General features: G+C 35.8%; 1 protein-coding gene across 1 annotated transcript; it reads right to left on the reverse strand.

Moving 5' to 3' along the window:
• Positions 1-1,211: 1,211 nt before the first annotated feature.
• PHYH (phytanoyl-CoA 2-hydroxylase) lies at positions 1,212-18,902 on the reverse strand. The gene is made up of 9 exons (XM_003771429.4): positions 18,562-18,902; positions 14,888-14,946; positions 14,239-14,349; positions 13,038-13,206; positions 10,089-10,170; positions 8,572-8,753; positions 8,186-8,335; positions 5,718-5,849; positions 1,212-3,718 (listed from the first exon to the last, which is right to left on the reverse strand). Exons 1-9 carry the CDS (start codon positions 18,670-18,672, stop codon positions 3,665-3,667), a joined length of 1,050 nt encoding a protein of 349 aa, XP_003771477.1. The 5' UTR covers positions 18,673-18,902; the 3' UTR covers positions 1,212-3,664.
• Between the last annotated feature and the right edge of the window lie 764 nt (positions 18,903-19,666).

Below are 19,666 nucleotides of genomic sequence, written 5' to 3' on the forward strand. Positions count from 1 at the left end.
CAAATACTAATTTATCATTTAAGATAGACTTCCTTTATTCCTATGCTTTCTAGTTTTGTTGGGTGTTTTGTGTATGTGTTGTTTTGTCTTGTTCTTAAATAGGAATGGGTGTTATATTTTGTTCAAAACTAATTCTACATCTATTGAGATAATCATGATTTCCATTGATTTTTGTCATTGATATAGTCATTTAATCCTAATATTGAACTAGTCCTGTATTTCTGGTATGATACCACCTGTCATAATGCATAATCTTTTTTATCTTGGCTGTAATTTCCTTGATGGTATTTTATTTAAAACTTTTGCAATCATATTCATTAGGGAAATTGGTCTATAATTTTTTTTCTCTATTTTTGCTTTCCCTGGTTTAAGTATCAAAACTATATTTGTGTCATAAAAGTAATTTTGTAGTACTCCTTTTTAGCCTATTTTTTCAAATAGTTTATGTAGTATTGGGAATTCATTGTTCTTAAATATTCAGTACAATTCACTTGCAAATCCATCTGGTTCTGAGGATTTTTTCCTTAGGTACTTCATTTACAATTTGTTCAATTTCTGTTTTTTTAAGGTTAGATTATTTAAGTATTCTATTTCCTCTTCTGTTAACTGAACAGTTTTTATTTTTGTAAATATTCATCCATTTCACTTAGGAAAGCAACCAACTTTTTATCAGATATCAAAAAAAAACTTTTTTATTTGAAAGCAGTAGTACTTGTATCAATTATGTTTTAAACTTTTATTGAGTGTTTTAAAAGCAGTAAACTTTTATCATAGGTGTTTGTGGCTTCACTTGAGACGCCTAGGAAAATGATGAGGGCAGCAAGTAAGAGATGAATGATATATTTGGATTGCGGTCACTGAAAAAACAGACATAACTGGATCTACAGAAGGGACAAATCCTTTTGTGACTCAGCATATAAAAGATCATGTTGTTTGCTGATGATCTACTGAGATAAAGCTCTCCTAATTTGCCATCTAGGTTATTACCTAGATGAAAAATACTTCAATGAAAAAATACTTGGGTCAATGCATACAATCATGAGTTCAAAGATGCAGAGGAGGAGGGGTTTTATAATGAGGAGCAGGGCCTCATTACTTTGATACATTACTTTGATTTGCCTATTTTTCCCTTTAATATTTTATTTTTCCCCCAATTGCATGTAAAAACAATCTAAACATGTTTTTCTCCAGATCCTCTTTCACCTCCAACCTGAGATAACACACCTTTATTCAAACAGAGGCAGTCCAGAATTCACAGTATAAATTGAGGTACAGATAGGTGTTTCACAGTTGTCAACAATTTAGGCATATCCTGTCCATTTTTCCTTGAAAATTCTTTACTTATATTTATTCAGAGGTACATATACCCTAATTAAAGCTGTACTGCCAAAGGACCTAATGTTCAAGGAAGATAATCTAGATGACTTTGTTTTTATCACCAGATGTTATGTATAATATATAGATGTTTATTGATTTCAAATATCCAGGTTATATAAATAATTCCTCAAAATACTTAAGATTAGAGCTATTTCCCATTAGAAAAGTAGCCAGAGGATATGACTAAATAGTTATCAAAAGAACTATTCACAATTAAATGAGGAAATGCTCCAAATCACTAATAAGAGGAATCTAAATCTAAACTTTTCCAGAATTTCATGTCCTCCACAACAAACTGCCAAAAGTGACAAATGATAGATGTGAATGTTGGATTCCATAGTCCAATATCAGAGGGACAATGGAAAACATGCACAGTAATGCACTGTTGACAGAGCTGTGAATTAGTATAAGTGTTTGGGGAAATAATTTGAGATTAGGATAAAGAAATATACAAAATAACCATGTTTTTTGACCAGGGGCGTCACTGTTAAGCATATCGTCCAGGGAGGGAAAAAAACAGAAAGAAATGCTATAGGTATACAAAAATATTCATAACAATGCTTTTTCGTGATAGCAAAGAACTGGACATAAAGCAGGCATATGTCACTTTGGGAAATAGCCAAACTCAGGGATAATGATTGTAATGATCTAGTGAAATGTGATATTAACAATAGATACAAGGAATTCAGGGTAGAATGTGAAAACTTTTATGAACTGATGGATTAACTGAACTGAACTAAAGCAAAGTTAGTAGAACCAGGAAAACACATGCAATAGCTAAAATGCTGCATGTGTAAATGGAAAGGACAAAACCCCAAATTGAATACTATATAATTAAAAGAATTAAATTTACCCTTGGAAGAGTTGAGAAAAACAACCTCACTCCTATGAGTATGGGAAATTGCATATATAGTCACTTGGTTGCTGTGTTTGTTGGTTTTGCTTAAGTGCTCTTCTTCCCCAGCCACTTTCCTTTTTCTTCTTTATTGCATAAAATGTCTCCCTGGGGAAGCAAGGGGAAGGAATATATTTGGAAGTAAAGGAAAGAAAAGTAAAAGACCACAAATTTTTTAAAACTAATTTTGAGATAAAAGATACCGATATCCCAAAACTGTTCTCCAAGTAGTTGGAATAATACCATGTAGCAGCACATAGTCACATATATAATATAGAATCTCTTGAAAAATAACCATAACTTGTTCATTTGCTTCCCTCACACTATTAAGTTTATTTCAAAAACACCTTTGTTCCAAAATTGGCATAAACTGGTTAGAGAAATTCAGTATTCCAGAATGAGACATTGGTCCATCCATCTAGCTCATTTTATCCATATTCTTCTTTTGTATTCTTTTACTAATCTTTCCATTGCACAACTCTCTCATACTTGTCTCTGTCACTTTAATGCCATCACCCAGTGCTTATCTGGGGAATATCGCAGGCTTAAAGTAGGTGCACTGACACAGTTACTGCCCATTAGGAATCAGAGAAAAGCCAAGGAAACATGTATTTTATTTACATTGCAAGAAAAGAGAGAGTGGGAAGGTCTAACATATTTCTATTTCCTGTTTTAGTACTAGAAAATTATCCTTGCCTCTGATTGGAAAATGAATGTAAAATATAGCTCCTTACTACCTTCACCTCTTTTCATAAGTGAGGAATGAAATGGAAACTTGAAGAACAACAGCAAAAAGTCACCACAGGCCATATTTATTTCAACCTAAAATCAAAATGATTTAATAAGCTTCCTACTGCCTAACCCTAACATCAGTCTTAGATATGAAGATTTTCAGTTTCTTTCATCAGAGGAGATTATCCAATTTTTCTTTAGGGTCAGAAAAAGAGAAAGGAATAAATGAAATTCACTTTTTAAAAAGTAAAGAACTATCAGCTTAGGACAAATTCTTATCCTTTGCCTCTCTAAAGAAGCATCAGCAACATATTTCCCCTACCTATAAAAGCAATCAACTATTACTTTTTAGTGGCACCCAGTTAGTTTATAATTGCAAAGACTGAATTCAATAGATTTTCTTTTAGGTAACAAGTGCTTTAATGATTCACTCTCCCACCCTCCCTTTTTTTTGGAAGACTTGGATTATTCCAAAATTACACAAGTGACAGTAAGTTAAGTTTTTTACATATTAAACATTTTAGTCTTTGTATCTGCCAAAGCAGACAATATTGCATAAAACAAAGTGCTTTTTCATATTAGTATATGATACCAAGGACCACTACTTCTCATCTAAAAACATTCTCCTTTGGCACTTGGTGTTGACTTTTCAGTAATACTTCAAAGATTGATTCTTTTTCCTTTCACAAGCCGTGCTCGTATCATCCAAATATCCTAAAAATAATTCCAAACAGAAAGAGTTTAAGTTCTTGAATAGTTGTTCTGTTAGTAAATAAAATAAATTCTAAATTGATCAAGAACCAAAAAAGGAACTTAAGGTTCATCTAATCCAAATGCTCAGTTGGGCTGAGACCAAGAAAAATGAAATAGCATGCCTCAATAATAAGTGTATAAAGTGGCAAGTCCTCTAACACTAAATCCAGAAATCCTTTCACTGGATCACAATCAAGGAAGGATAAGCAGACATCATGAAAAACCATACAGGACTAACAAGAAAAAGAAGATAGTAAAAGCAAAGGAGGGATAATAGAAAGAGGGGTAGAGCGAATGAAGGTTCTAGTGAGGATGAAGAATCATTTTAGAAAAACAAAGGCAGGCAGAGTTGGAATGAGAGGAGCTTCTGATGAGAGAGAGAGAGTTCAGAATTCTTGATTGTGGAGGGATCACAGTCATGAGTGAGTATAAGATCAATGGTACAACTGTCCCTGTAAGTCAAGTGGAGATGTAGGACAGAGAAATTGAGGGGGCTGCTGAATCAGAAGGTCACAGTGTTGGTTATTGAAGTCCCCAAAATTAAAGGCAAGGGTTGGAATGGCGAAGAATCTGTGACTCAGATAATGAATTTCTTGAGAAAGGAGGAAGGCTCTTGATAACTACAATAAAGATTGAGATGGGGTGACATAGGTAAATGGACTAAATTTCAAAGTGAGGAGACAGCTGAACAATGGCAATAAAGAAGGGTCTAAAAATAAAAGTGAGGAGTAAAGAATTTGTCTTTTTTCTTCCTACCCCTTATGTTGTAGACATAACAAAAGTACATCCAATCCTTAGAAAGATCTCAGTGGCACAGTAAATAGATTACTGAATTTGAAATCAGGAAGATCTTTGTATATATTTGGAATGCCAAATTGTGACCTTGGGCAATCCATTTAAACTGTCTCGGTTTCAGTTTCATCATCTCTGAAATGAGGCAATAATAAAAACCTACCCACATCAGAAGATTGTTGCAAAGATTTAATAACGTAATATATGAGCTTAAAGGACTATATAAAACTGCGACAGAGGGTGGCCAGGAATGCAATGTCTTCTGTAATGAGCCAAGTTTCCATTAAGGCTAGAAGAAGAGAGAAATATGAGCAGAAAAGATCTGGAAAGCAGAATGGATCAAGAAACAGAATCCTATAATATGTTGCATATAAGAAACCTATTTGAAACATAGTAACGCACAGAGTAAAGGTAAGGAACTAGAGCAGAATGTTACTATGTTTCAGTGGAGCAAGAAAAGCAGGGGTAGCAATCATGGTGTGGGACAAAGCAAAAGCAAAAACAGAAACAGACCCAATTAAAAAGGGATAAGGAAGGAAACTCTATCTTGCTGAAGGGAAGTTTACTAATGACTGAATGAAGGTTCCAAAGATCATAATGAAAAGCATAAGACAGAGCTGAAAAGAGACTTGGGAGGAGTCTCAAGGCAGAGGTAGATGGGAGTGAGAAAAATAAAAGTTAGGTGAGACAACCTTACAGGGGGCAATTAGTTCCACAGACTGGGGATAGGGAATAAACCTGTAATGTCATTGGTACAGTTAACTCCCAGATGAGCAAACTCCCTCTATCAAAGCAAGTCACTATCTTCTCTGCAACAGTCTTAGTTACCTACAACACTGAAAAGCAAAGGGACTTGCCTGAACTCATGTAACCAGTAGATGAAAGAGGCAGAACCAGACAGAACTTCGGTCTTCTACCCACTATGCTATGCAGCCATTTCCATGAAAACAGTGTTAAAAAATTACACCAAGAAAATCACTTCACATAATGCTTCTTCTATCATCACAATTAAATTTGGCATTAGGATGTATTAACAATATGACTGTCAAAAGACAGGGTAATGATACAGAGTCTATCTATAGTTAAATTAAATACCAACATGAATTAGATTTCTTTTTTAAGGAGAGAAAAAAATAATTCTTCACTTTTTCATTTCATACAGACCTACCTTTAATTGGATTTTGAGGCCCTCAAACTTTCTGTCAGATAACACTTGGACTTCCTTCTCAATGTTTTCTTGACTGGTGCCCTTTACATCGGTGTAGAAGCAATCAGAACTGGCATAATGACAGGAAATTGCCTGTATACATTGGGTCAATTAAAATAAAAGAAATACAATTATCACTAACCCTAAGGGCAATAAATGAATTATACAACTGAGTACTTATCTTCTATCTAAAAAAATAGATTATATTTATGTCCTTCAACAAAAACTTTATGAGTTAGCCTGCCCCAGGAGGGTAATTCTAAAAGCACAAGCAGTTCTAAAATATTTAAATCATTCATTCCCCACCAAAACTCAAAAGGGTTGGCTAACTTGACACAAATTGCTTATTAACATTTTTCATTGTCTGAGTGTTTTCAATCTTGAAAAGATTACTCAGTCTTCCTAAAATACTTACCAGTAGAATATATGCCCTTTGAAGGCAGGAATTGTTTTGCTTTTGTCTTTGGATTTACATACAAAGCACAGTGTCTGTACAATGTTAGTGTTTGATATGTATTTGTTATATTTTTGAATTATGGCTTATTGCAGTGGGAAGAATGCTGTTTCTATAGTCAGAGGCCCAGGGTTGAATTCCATTTCTACCATCTACCATCTGGGTAACTTTGGGAAAATCACAACTGATGGGGTCTCTGTTTCTTCATCAGCGAAATGAGAAGTTTTGGTCTTAACGGATTCTCATCTCCTTCCATTTCCAAAACTGTGATCCTATTATCCTCTTAGTCATAGAAGTTTTCTTACTGAGTTTATAATAAATTATTTATTTAAATGGTAATAGGATAATATAATCAATAAATAGTATAATCAAGATGCTCTATTGGAAAATAATAAACATGCCATTAGATTGAAGGAATACTTAAAGCTCTGTTACAATCAACACATACTTAATGACTACTACATTGCTTCTTTCTAACAGCAATAAATGAAAATTTTGAACTGTTGCCTATACCTAGAAAATGAGTATAGGAATCTGGATCTAAGTGGTTGCAATTAAAATAGAACATCATAAGAATTTTTTGTAGTGTGGTGAGAGTAATCACAATTACTCTTTTTACTGAGGATGAACTTCCTCTTTGCTAGAAATACTTCAGAGACCTACAATGAGAGTTATTCGTGCAACTTTAGGAACTGGCTGATATTAAAAATACGTTTATTTCCCCCAATGGTAAAGATAGTAAAGTCCTGCTCTGATGTCACACTATGGCATGGAAGTGACCCTGGGGTTCTTGAAGTTCATACCAGGAAATTACAAGGTAGAAAAATAGCCAGGCAGAGGTTGGTTGAGGAACAGTCTAGAGCTAAGCTCAGAGAAGTTAATCACCACAAAAATGGACCGGTAGTGAATTAAATGATAAACTAGATGATGAATTATTTTTGACCATGGAAAATCATAAAACCACCTACTAAAGGAGAAAGGAGTTGCTCTCTTTTGTTTTTAGTTTTGTCTGCTGAAGCTGCCTAAGTCAAGGAATCAATCAGCAAATATTTATTAAGTATAAATTAGGAACTGTCTTTTTGCCTTTATTTTTTTTGTATTCCTAGCTTAGCACAGTACCCTGCACAAAGTATGTACTGAAGGAATGCCTAATGATTGACTGACCTAGGCACTGGGAATACAAATGTACTCATAAGCAGCTTATAGTCTAATAGGAGAGACAACACAAGGATGTATATATGATGTTCCAAAAGTTCTAGTATAGTTTTAAGACCTGTACTAAGATTTTTCAGATGTCCTGTGTAAATGTGTGTAGATGTGCATGTACATATATATATATATATGTACACACTGACATATATATGTAAATATATATATGAAATTTACAAAAATAAATTCAGAATATATTAAAGAGAATAAATTTGAATTAGGCAAATACAAAGTAGTTTGAGAGGGAGGACAAAAGCAGTTGAGAGGAGGGGTGTTCAGAAAAAGCTTCATTTTTGCTCTACATCTTGAAGAGGATTCTATGGGCAAAGGTGAAAGAATAGAATAATCCACACAAAGGAAAAGATGGGAGATGGGATGTCATATGTAACGAGCAGAGAGAAGGCTACCTGAACTAAATCACAGAGTGCAGGAGAGGCAGCAATGTCCTATAAAAATTCCAGATTATGTTGTTATATTTTGGTGAAGATGTCATGTATTGTTTGCAGCAGATATCAAATATTAAGTGCAAAACAAAAATAAAATAAACTTTATTTTGAGGAAATTGATCCCTATCAATCAATGTGAGGTGCATATGAATCAGCTCTTTATTGATAAGGGAATATGCTTCCTTGTTAATAAAATAAGCTAAAATCTTCACTTATTGATATCTTGTAATTATAATCAGAGTATATATAAGCTTGGAATGCTCTTTTAAAATTTGATTTACAATCTTTTTGCAGTTGGGAGGAAAATTATTGTTTGTTACCTTCCGGAACCCTTTAGTTTTGTTACTTCCAGATCCATGAATGAGCAGAGGATGGAAAAAAACAGTGTCTCCCTTCTCCATCACCAGGTGAACCCTGGGTTGGTTTGCATCATAGTCTTGTATACCATGGAACAACTTATTAACTCCCCCCTAGAATATAAAGCAAATCATATTTTAGACTTAGAAGTAAAATAAATCAAACCAATGACTTGGAACGAGAAAATAATAGTCTTCTGACATTTTTATCCAAATTTCAAAATACAGAATAACGCTTTTGCTCAAAAAAGATCTTTCTTTTGTCATGCCTTTCCAAAGAAAAATATAAGGAAAAATTCTATTAATCTTTCTTAACTCTATTTTTGCATGCTCTCAGTAGTCAGACCTACCTCCCATTTAGGATAGTCATGTGGTTTCAAGGTGCCCTTGTGCGTGCCTGGTAACACAACCAGGCAGCCATTGTTTCTGTCAATATGTTCCATGGCAGTCCAAGCACAGACAATGGAATTGGGAGGCCTGAATGAGAAGTAGTGCAGGTCCTGATGCATGGGATGGCGAGAAGTCATCTTACCTGAAATGGAACCCAACCCATATATTAGAAGCCCTAATCTCAGAACTCCTCAACTGTCTCTATATCAACAGCCAATTTCCACTCCTATTATAAGGAAATATAATCATGTACTTGTGGAAACATGTATAGAAGAATTGCACATGTTTAACAAATATTGGATCCCTTGCCATCTAGGGGAGGGAACAGAGGGAGAGGGGAGAGGGAAGGGAGGGAAAAAAATTAGAATACAAGATTTTGTAAGAGTGAATGTTGAAAATTATCCATGTATATATTTTGAAAATAAAAAGTTTTAATTTTTAAAAAAGGAAATTTAATCGTGGGAATAACAGTTCAGAAGGTTGGTTAAGTATTCCAAGGGACTTTAAATGAGACTTGACTTCAAATACCAGATATTTCAGCAAGATGCTGAATAGGGAAATGTGAAAAATTTAATGCATCATCAGACTTCAAGAGAATCTGATGGGGAGGCACAGAAGCTGTTATCAGTAATATCATGCACTTTGATTTCATACACAAATCCCACTGAACCTGCCTCTGAATTCAGCAAAGCTGACCTCATTCCCTTGGCTAAAGTTTAGCTGCAGGCTTGGGTCTCTTCCTTCTTGGGATACCCAATGTCCTTGGATAGCGCCTGCAGCAAGGATTTTGCCTGGTTACTTATAACTCTGAGCCACCTTTTCAGAGGGTAGGTTATTAATAGCAGTGGAATATGATCTATTCTTCCACTTCTGACCTACTCTAATGCCTCATTATAGGGTAGAGGTGTTTGGGTTCTAAAAAGTGACATCAACGGAATACAAGTTCTGACAAATACTATCAGAACAGGAAAAGCTTTGAGTATGGATCTAGGGAGGTCCCATGGGCCTGCTATCTGGGGAACAGCCTAATTAGGGTTACAGAGTCTTGTCACTAGGTTAAACCACAGGACATATTTTTAGCTACAACAATTCTCCTGTAAACCTATGAAGTTAAATAACTGTGATCTTGTCTTGGGTTGGAGGGAACATCTATCCCAATGAAATCATGGATCAGATAAGTGAGCTCTAGCACTTCCAGTCCTATGAATCTTAAGCCATGGACAAATATCTAAGACTGACATATTTTGATTTTGTAATGATGTAAGACATAAAAAATTGTATTTAAAAGAATATATATATATATATATATATATATATGTACCCTAAATTTATGTTTGTCAGACTGACTGATTCAGTAGGTGTACTTTGGGATGCTGATTTTACCTCAATTTTTACAATACAACCAGTGTATCTTTCCTGCTCCCCATTCCATAGGTCCCATTCCAAACAGCCCCTAATATAAATAAAAGTTCTTTACCAGAATCTGGAGGCTTGTTTATCAGCATTGTATGCATAGCCATGATATTAGGTCCAGTGAAACACTCGACATATTTAGTAATCTAAGATAAGGGAAGAAAAAAGCTCATGAGAAATTAGAAGCATAGAGTACCGAGGTAAAATTTCAACTTTCTGCATTAAATCCAAAAATAACAATGTTAATGACCCATATTTCTGTAGTGTTTTATAATTCTACACAACAGAGCAGTGAGGTAAATTCTATTATCACTTTATTATTATTCACTTTGCAGAAGAAGAAACCATGTCTCATAGAATGTAAATGACAGGATCATAGTTTAGATTTGATAGGAACCTTAGAAGCCATGGGTGCAACTTCCTAATCTGATAAATGAGGAAAAAAAAGGAACTTAAGTGATTTTTCCCTGTTCACACAGCTATTATGTATTTAAGTGAGGACTTTTGGCATTCCTTTCTCCAAGCTAAATTATCTCTCCATTGGATCACAGCAGGTCACAAAGCTCATAAATGTCTGAAGTGGGTTTCAAGCCTTCCCCCCAAAAGATTCCTCCCAAAATGTCTTTTTGGCTCTAAGATGTATTTTTATGCTTCTTTGATCAACTAGAGTTGATAGAAGCAAGACTTCAAAAAAGAATTCAGAGGTGAAATAAAGTAGGCAAGAGGGAGCAAGGATTTTTACTTCATTTTTAAATAAATTTTTATTCACATCTTTTGTTTTTATATCACCTATATTTCTCACTAAATTCTGGAGACCTCATTCTGGTGACCAATCCTGTGTAATATAGTAGAGGATGAAAAAAAATTACATAAAATGAATAAAATGTTATAGTAAGAAAATCTGACATGATCCACAGTGTATCATATACACAGTCTCCCACTTCTGCAAAAAAGGGGAGAAATATCTTATCTCTCTTCTTTGGGGACAAACTCAGTCATAATTAAATAGTGAATACAGAATTGTTGTTCATTCCTATCCGACTCTCTGTGACTCCTTTTGGTGTTTTCTTGATAGAGATAATGTTTGCAATTTTCTTCTTTAGCTTATTTTCACAGATGAGAAATCAAGGCAAACAGGGTTAAGTGATTTACCCACACATAGACAGTAAGTAAGTAAATATGAACACAGAAAGATGAGTGTTCTTGATTCTGGACCTGACATTCTATCTACTTTGCCACTTATATGTCCTGAGTACAGAATCCCAAAATACAGAATTAAATAATGATGACAAAATCAGTTTCAATTGTTTTGTTGTTATGGCATAATTCAAATATCAATTGAACAATTAGAACATCATCATCATCATCATAATGTATAACTACTTGTTGATCATGTCATTCACATTTTTGATAATCATTATGCATGTTGTTTTCCCAGTTCTTAATCTACTTTTAACCAGTTGTCTTTTTACTTTTCAATCATTTTTAATAATTCAAGGTTCTTTTTGGCTTGGTTACCTAAGATGGTGATTGCACAAAACAAGGACCTTTCTTTAAGGCCATTTTAGTAACAAGCCAGAACAGAGCAATTACTGTTGTCATTCTTTTCCTAGATTTGGTCTTGTATCATCAGGAATGTTTCCAGTTATTTTAAAACCTATCATGAAATTCTAAACACAAATTGATTTTAGTCTGCTAACATAAGAGGAAAGGAGGGCAGGTAAGGGGGGAAAAGTACAATTGACTGATTTAAAAAAAAAGAATATAGTTATGAGCAACTAACAAAGCATCACAGTTACATAATTCTGCTGTGTGTATTAGAGCTTAGACCAATGTTGCTTTGTTCTTCACTATAGATGAAGATTTTTTTTAGGCTGCCATTAATTATTATTATAATATATAATATGATATATTGTAATATATCATATTATATATTATTATGACAATTAATGAATTTTCTTCACTTCTACTTCTTAGAATCCCATTTCCTTAAAATATCATTTGCTGTAAGAGGCCATCCTTCAGTCTTTCCATTGCTATGGCTATTGTCTCCTTCCATACTTACCCTACATATACTTGTAGATGTATATTTTGTGTCTCCTGATAGTTTTCTTAAGAGGAAGAACTGCTTCTTCTTATGTATGTATCTGAATCCTTAGCCAAACACAGTCTCTGGCATATAGTATATACCTACCAAATACTTATTGAGTGATGGGGAACTTGAAAGATTTTATAATCACTTTCCCGACAGCAGTTCTATTATGCAGGTAAAATAAATAATATTATCCTCATTTTCTAGATAGGGAAATTCAGGCTAACAAAGGCTTAGTGATTTGTCCATGTTCATTCTGGCTTCAATTAACTCATGGAAAAGAGAAAGGCTCAAAATAGAGAATGAGATGTACTTTTTTTGGACATGGCCAATGAAGCAATCTGTTTTGTAAGACTATACATATTTGTCACAAGGGTTTTGTTTTTCCCTTTTAGATAAGGGTAAAGGTATAAGAGGAATGCTTATTAGTTATTTAAAATGCATGGCAAATATTAGGCTAATTATGCTTGCTCAGGCTAAACCAAATCCTCTTTCCCTCCTCTGGGGATAGTATTCAAAAAGTTAGATAAATCCCTAACTCAGTATTAAAATCTAGGTTTTTAGTCCTTTAAAGTTTACAAAACACTTTTTTTCTACTCCATTCTTGTGAGCAAGTATTATTTCCTCCATTTTACAGAAAAAGAAAACAAGGCTCAGGGAGGTTAAGCACAAATCTAAGAAATGTGACAGCACACCAGTATACTTCCCACAATACCACATTAGTCTTCAACTTAACATGAATAAAAAAATCTCTATTCTCCTCTACCAAGGAACATTCCCCCAGCACCAATGAATTCTAGGGTTATAGATATAAAGGGGTTCTGAGCCAAGCAAAGATAATAGAGCACAAAAGTTGTAAGCAATATAACAGTCTTGTTTGCTTATTTTTTTTTTTAAATAAAACAAAGCAAAGTTTTTAACCTGGGGCAGAGTGCAATAGCGGAAGAGTTCTTCATCACCCTGAAAATTCTGGATTTTTGTAACTATGTTCTCATTTAGAGAATGGGTTGATTTTGCAATGGTCACATCCTTCATGATATCTATTCCTGGGCATTCCACTTCCTTTCTGCAGATCCTTTCAAATTGATTCCTAGAGAAATCAAATTGAAAAAGCCATTAGCTTTGGGACACTACTGAACTGACATCTTTTTTTTTTTTTTTTAAATAATACCCTTTTATTTTCAAAATATTTGCAAAAATAGTTTTCAACATTCACCCTCACAAAACCTTGTGTTCCAAATTTTTCTCCTTCCTTTCCCTTCTCCTCTAAATAGCAAGTAATCAAATATAGGTTAAACATATGCAATTCTTCTAAACATATGTCTACATTTATCATGCTACACAAGAAAAATCAGATCAAAAAAGAAAAATGAGAAGAAAACTAAATGCAAATAAACAACAACAATAAAGGTGAAAATACTATGCTGTGGTCCACATTCAGTACCACCTAGTCCTCTCTCTCTGGATGTAGATAGTTTTCTCCATCACAAATCTATTACAGTTGGCCTGAATCATCTCAGTGTTGAAAAGAGCTACGTCCATCAGAACTGATTATCACATAATCTTCTTGTTGCTGTGTCCAGTGTTTTCTTGGTTCTGCTCATTTCACTTAATATCAGTTCATGTAGGTCTTTCCAGGCCTCTCTGAAATCATCCTGCTGATCGTTTCTTATAGAGCAATAATTAGAATTAACATCCTAACAGCACAACACTGCATACCGATAGCATCCACTCAAAGATGCCTTCTAACAGATACATTTAGGAAGTTTTCAAAAAGTTTTCACAGGTCTTTTCACCTATAGCTTATCTATATCCAACCCCAAATAGAAATGGTACCAAGATTGGAAAAGAAAATGGCTTTGCTGCCCTCTGCTACCATGTTCATTTAATAGAATCCAAGCTGAAATTTTATCACCAGAGCCACAATTCTCAAAGACACTGGTGGTAAAGAATCTACAGGGCTGTTATTGAGAGAATCTCCTCCCAGGAAATGCTTGAATCCTAAGCTATGGCTTAAGGAAGTCTTGGAAAAAAAAAAAACCCAGACAAACTAGTGTTAGAAATCTTTATTCCCTCTGTGTTATATTATTTTAAACAAAATAACAAAATGGCTATATTGTACCTGAAGCGCTGAATATCTTCATCAGACACCAGATTTTTTATGACCAGGAAACCATTGTCCTCATAAAATTGCCTCTGTTCTAGGGTTAAGACATTATTATCCAGTGTGTACCTATGAGGAAAGGGAGAGGGAGAGAAAAGGTGGTGGGGAGAAGAGGTCATGAAAGAATAGGGAGAAAAGAGGAGAAAAGAGCATCAATAATTCTGAAGTCTATACACTTTCATTTTGACTAAATGTGAATTATAGGACTGCATTAAAATACACTCCATGAATATCAAGGGATCCCCTTTTAAAAAATAACTTAAGAAGGACAGAATAAAAACATTGCTCAGTATACTAATATAATCAAGACAGACTAATTTCAATATCATATTCATCAGTCCTGATAGATACAGTTACCATACTGCATAGTTTGTGACATGTTCTCTTCCATCTGAATTATAAGCCATTTTTTGGCAACTGAACTGAAACCTGTTTCTCTAAAAGAGCTCCCATATCAATTAAAACGTGTCTCATGATTTTAGATTATATATAATAAAAATTCTAATCAGGCAAGGAACTACTTAGTTCTCCTAGCATTAACTAATACAAATATTGTAATTTTGAACACAGTATTATTTTAAAAAAAATTAACTAAAACATCACTTACTGGAATTTTGGAGGATGGAAATTGGAAGGCACAACAGCAGCTAAAGTCGGAGAAGCCGCCTAGTATACAGGTGAAGTTAAATAAAATAATTCACAAAAGCAAAACCTTTCCCATTGACAACATATGTATTTACTTTATCTTCAGAAATGGAAGGGCCTGACAGTTCAGTGGTCTTAAACTTTTTTTGTGTCATAGTCCTCTATGGTAGTTTGCCAAGTCTATGAACCTTATCTCAGAATAAGGTTTTTTAAATGCATAAAATAGAATACATCAGACTATAAAGGAAACTAATGATACAAAAGCACATACAGTTAGCAAAATATTTTTTAAACAAATTCATAAATGCCACATTAAAAACCTTTTGATTTCTAGTCCACACTGTTTGTTTAACTGATGAAAACACTAAGACCAAAGAAATGTGAACTGAATGAGCCTGTCACACAGAGAGTTCAAAAAAGATCTTCCAGCCTCCAAGTACACAATTATTCATTTCCCTACATTATAACTGTCTCTTAAGTCTAGTCATGGGTGAAACACAGAAAGATTGTTCCTAGTCCATATTATCTAATCTACTTTTGAATAACCTGAAGAAAATAATGTCCTTCCCAAAGTTCCAAATGTTTGACTTAACACAAGAGAAAATATAAACACTCTCTAAATTTGGTATTCAATTAAGTGAGAGTTTGGAGCAAAAAACTGGAAGTAATTAAGCCAGGTCTGAAAAAATAAAAAATAAACAAGAGAAAGATAAACACTGAATCTCAGAACAAAAGCTAGGAAGGGAGGGAATCATCAGTTAACAAGGTTCTATTTCCAGCTTTATGCCTGAAACTAAATAACTTCCCAAGTTCTTATCTTCATTTTATAACAAATTCAATTTAATCATTTGTTATGTGCCTGCTGTGTTCAAGGCACTGTGCTGAGTACTGGAGATATTTAGAGATATGACATGTACATTATTCAGCTATAAAAGTAGGTTAAAGTTAGACTGCATAGTTTTGAATCCTAGGATTAGGAGTTTATACATTATTTGGCAAATAATAGGCAACCATCATAGGTCTTTAAGTAAGGGAAGTGAAGTGTCATGCTAGTGCATCAGGAAAATACTTGGAGAGTAATGTGAAGACTAGATTATCAAGGAGGAAGACTGGAAACACAGAAAGTGATTCTAATACGTTAGTCAGGAGGAGATGGGCTCCTGAATTAAGAAGAATGAGTGAGAGTATAAAAGAGAAGGTAACATGACAGATTGTGGATGATTTTTTATGTGGCGTGAAGGAAAGAATAAGAGTCAGTGATGGCTAGAGTTGCAAAATGGGGTGAGCAAGAGGACAACATAATTTTCAACAGAAATAGAGAAGTTATTTCAAGTAGTAGATGAAGAGTTCAGTTTTGAACAAGGTGAAGATGAGATGGTAGCAGGGCAGTCTGAAAGCAATATACAACTGGAATTCTGGGGAAGGCTTGGGATGGAAGTATAAATTTAATAGCTATCTATGGACAGTTGAGATCACCATGCTACAATGGAAAGGGCATTGACTCCAGAGTCAGAAAAGCTACTTCTGAAGACCATGGCCATTGTGATCTTAAGCAAGCAATTTAATCATCTTGGGCCAAAGTTCCTCACTGTAAAGTACAAGCTGCAGTAGCTGAGGCTCCTTTCAGTTCTGGATCTATGAATCTAGGAGTGAGAACAGAACTAAAAACAAAAATTGGGGAATGCACACCCATGTTGAAGAAGTAGAAAAATGAGGAACTATTAAAAGATAGAGAGGGAAGGAAGTAAAGTAAACCAGAACATGAAAGCAAAGTTCAAGATATGGAATATAGAAGAAAGTACTGGCTAAGTAGTCAGGAGACCTGACCTCTCCATTTTTCATTTCTGCCATTAATTGTTATATAACTTTGGGCATGTCATTCTGCAAAATGAGGCAACTGGTCTAGAGGGCTTCTATGGGTTTCTAGTCCTGAATCTGAGGGAAAAAATTTTTTAGCTTTTTATTTTTAAAATATACATAAGACAGTTTTCAACATCCAATATATGTTAAATGTATACAATTCTTCTGTACATATTTCAACAGTTACCGTGCTGCACTAGAAAAATCATATCAAAAAGGGAAAAAATGAGAAAGAAAACAAAAGCCAAGCAAACAATAAAAAAAAAAAAAGGTGAAAATACTATGTTGTGATTTATATTCAGTCCCTATAGTCCTCTCTCTGGATGGAAATGGCATTCTTTATCATGTCAACACTTCACTGTTGAAGAGGCACAAACATCAGAGATGACCATTGAATAATCTTCTTGTTGCTGTGTTCAATGTTCTCTTGATTTTACTCATTTCATTCAGCATCAGTTCAGTAAGTATGTCGAGGCCTCTCTGAAATCATTCTCCTGATCATTTTTTACAAACAATAATATTCCATAACATTCATATATCATAACTTATTCAGCCATTCCCCAACTGATGGGCATCCACTCAGTTTCCAGTTCCTTACCACTACAAAAAGGATTGCCACAAACATTTTTGCATATGTGGGTCCTTTTTCCTTTTTTATGATCTCTTTGGGATAAAGGTCCAGTAGAAACAGTGCTGGATCAAAGGGTATGCACAATTTGATAGCCCTTTGGGCATAATTTGAGATAAAAAAAATATTCAGGGAAGGTTAAAGAAACAACTTTAGCAATCTCATGAGAGAAGTGGGATTTTTCCTAGAGCAAAACAAAATCGTAGGCAGAATTATGAATTAGACTTGCCAAAACATGCCCTCGATAGTAGTGATATGATCTGGCAAAATATTTACAGAATAGAATCTCAGCTTTGGAAGGAACCTCGGGAAGCATTTGATCTTAAGATCATAGACCTGGAGTAAGAAATTCCCTCAGGGTCAGCTATTACAAACCTCAGGATCCTGGAAGTTGTGACCTAGACATCTAGGCAAACCTTTCATTTATTTCTTCCAGTTCAGTTTTTCACTATTGATCATAAGAGAAACAATGAAACATTTCTTAAATATCACAGAAAAACCAATGGGAACCGGTGAAGTACACTAAGTACTTTCTTTAAAAATTGCTAAGCAATTATCAACTTGAGATATCCCCATGGGAGGGAAATATATAAACATAAATACATAAAAAATATAAAATGTTTAAAACTTTAGAAAAGCCATTACACAACGTTGGGCCTCATTTCTCTAAAGGACGCAGGATTACCAGGGATTTTTTGTCGAGCAAAAAAATGCCAAGAAAGATTATAAAGGAAGATGACCTACAAAACGGTGCAGGAGGTCAAAAATAAGTCAGTCAGGAGAGACCGGTGGAAAGGGAAGAGGATGGCAAGAGGCCTTCTCAGCATCCTGTGTTTTGGTGGCCTAAACACATTCTTTAAAATCATTAGTACCCACAGGAAAAATAAGCCCGGGCAGAAGAGGCGGAGGGTGAAAGGAAGAGTGCAAGCTGCGCATTAACCCATCTTTTGCCCTCTCGGTCAGTGAAAGAGGCTCCTGGGTTTAAGCGCAGATTTAAAGAGACGTCAGGGGAAAAGAGGGAAAGAAACGAGTGCTTGTCTGAGCCTCCTGTCCCCTCCCACCCTGGGCCAGTGCGCGCACTAGCTCAGCCGCCAGGGGCTGGGGGTAGCGCCGGGCCTCGGAGCAAGCGGCGACCTTGAGAAGGATACGATCGCCGGGGTCGCAGGGCCCTGGAGGTGTCCGAGCAGGATTCTGAGGCGGGCTTGGGCAGCCCCGCCAGCTCGCCTCGGGTCCTTGACGCGCAGAGCACTGGCAGCCATCCTTGTTGTAGGAGAAAAGCAAGGAGGAGACCGGACAGAAGAACGAAAGCTCCCCGCGATCTTACTTGACCAGCTCCCCAGCTCCGCCTCCCGGGGAGAGGGAGCGCAGGCGCACCAGTAGAGCCGGGACCGGAGCCAGAGCCGGGACCGAAGCCAGAGCTGGGGAGCAAAGGCGAGCCGGACGGACCTGGAAGCTGAAAGGTCCGCGGGCAGCGCCGGGTCCCAGGAGAGTCAGGACGAGCGGTACCCGATCCCAGTGACCTGCGTGCCCCTTTACTTGCTAGAAAGTTACGGTGCTAATTGTACACTATTTCAGAGTCTGATTCTTTTTGTACAGCAAAATAACGTTTTGGTCATGTATACTTATTGTGTATCTAATTTATATTTTAATATATTTAACATCTACTGGTCATCCTGCCATCTAGGGGAGGGGGTGGAGGGGGGGGGTAAGAGGTGAAAAACTGGAACAAGAGGTTTGGCAATTGTTAATGCTGTAAAGTTACCCATGTATATATCCTGTAAATAAAAGGCTATTAAATTTAAAAAAAAAAAAAATAGAAAGTTACGGGGCGTAAACAGAAAAGAAAGCGAGAGTGCGCTGGTCCGCGTAGGTTCTGGAGTCAGGCTATGGCCTCCAGTGCTGGCACCGTGCCGCCCGCCAGCTGTGCGTGACTGTGAGCCTCTCTGCACTTCCCTTTTCCCACCGAAGCAGCGATCCATCCTCTCTCCCCATCACCTTTAGCCCTGAATGGAGATGGCGGCTGGAGAAACTCAAAAGATTTTAGGGCCCGGGGCATCTCTCTTTGTCCGAAATCTATATACTATTGCTTATTTGCGACGACCCAATGCATTCTCCCAAAAACCAGCAGTCCAGAGACCCCCCTCCTCAAAACTACAAATCACCACTGGAACCAGAGCTTAATATTGGTAATAGGGATTTCTCGACACAAATAGCCCCTAGGCATACAAAGAAGGGATAAACCAACGTAGGAAG

This window comes from Sarcophilus harrisii, chromosome 5, assembly GCF_902635505.1.
Source record: "Sarcophilus harrisii chromosome 5, mSarHar1.11, whole genome shotgun sequence".
Classification (NCBI taxonomy): Eukaryota; Metazoa; Chordata; class Mammalia; order Dasyuromorphia; family Dasyuridae; genus Sarcophilus; species Sarcophilus harrisii.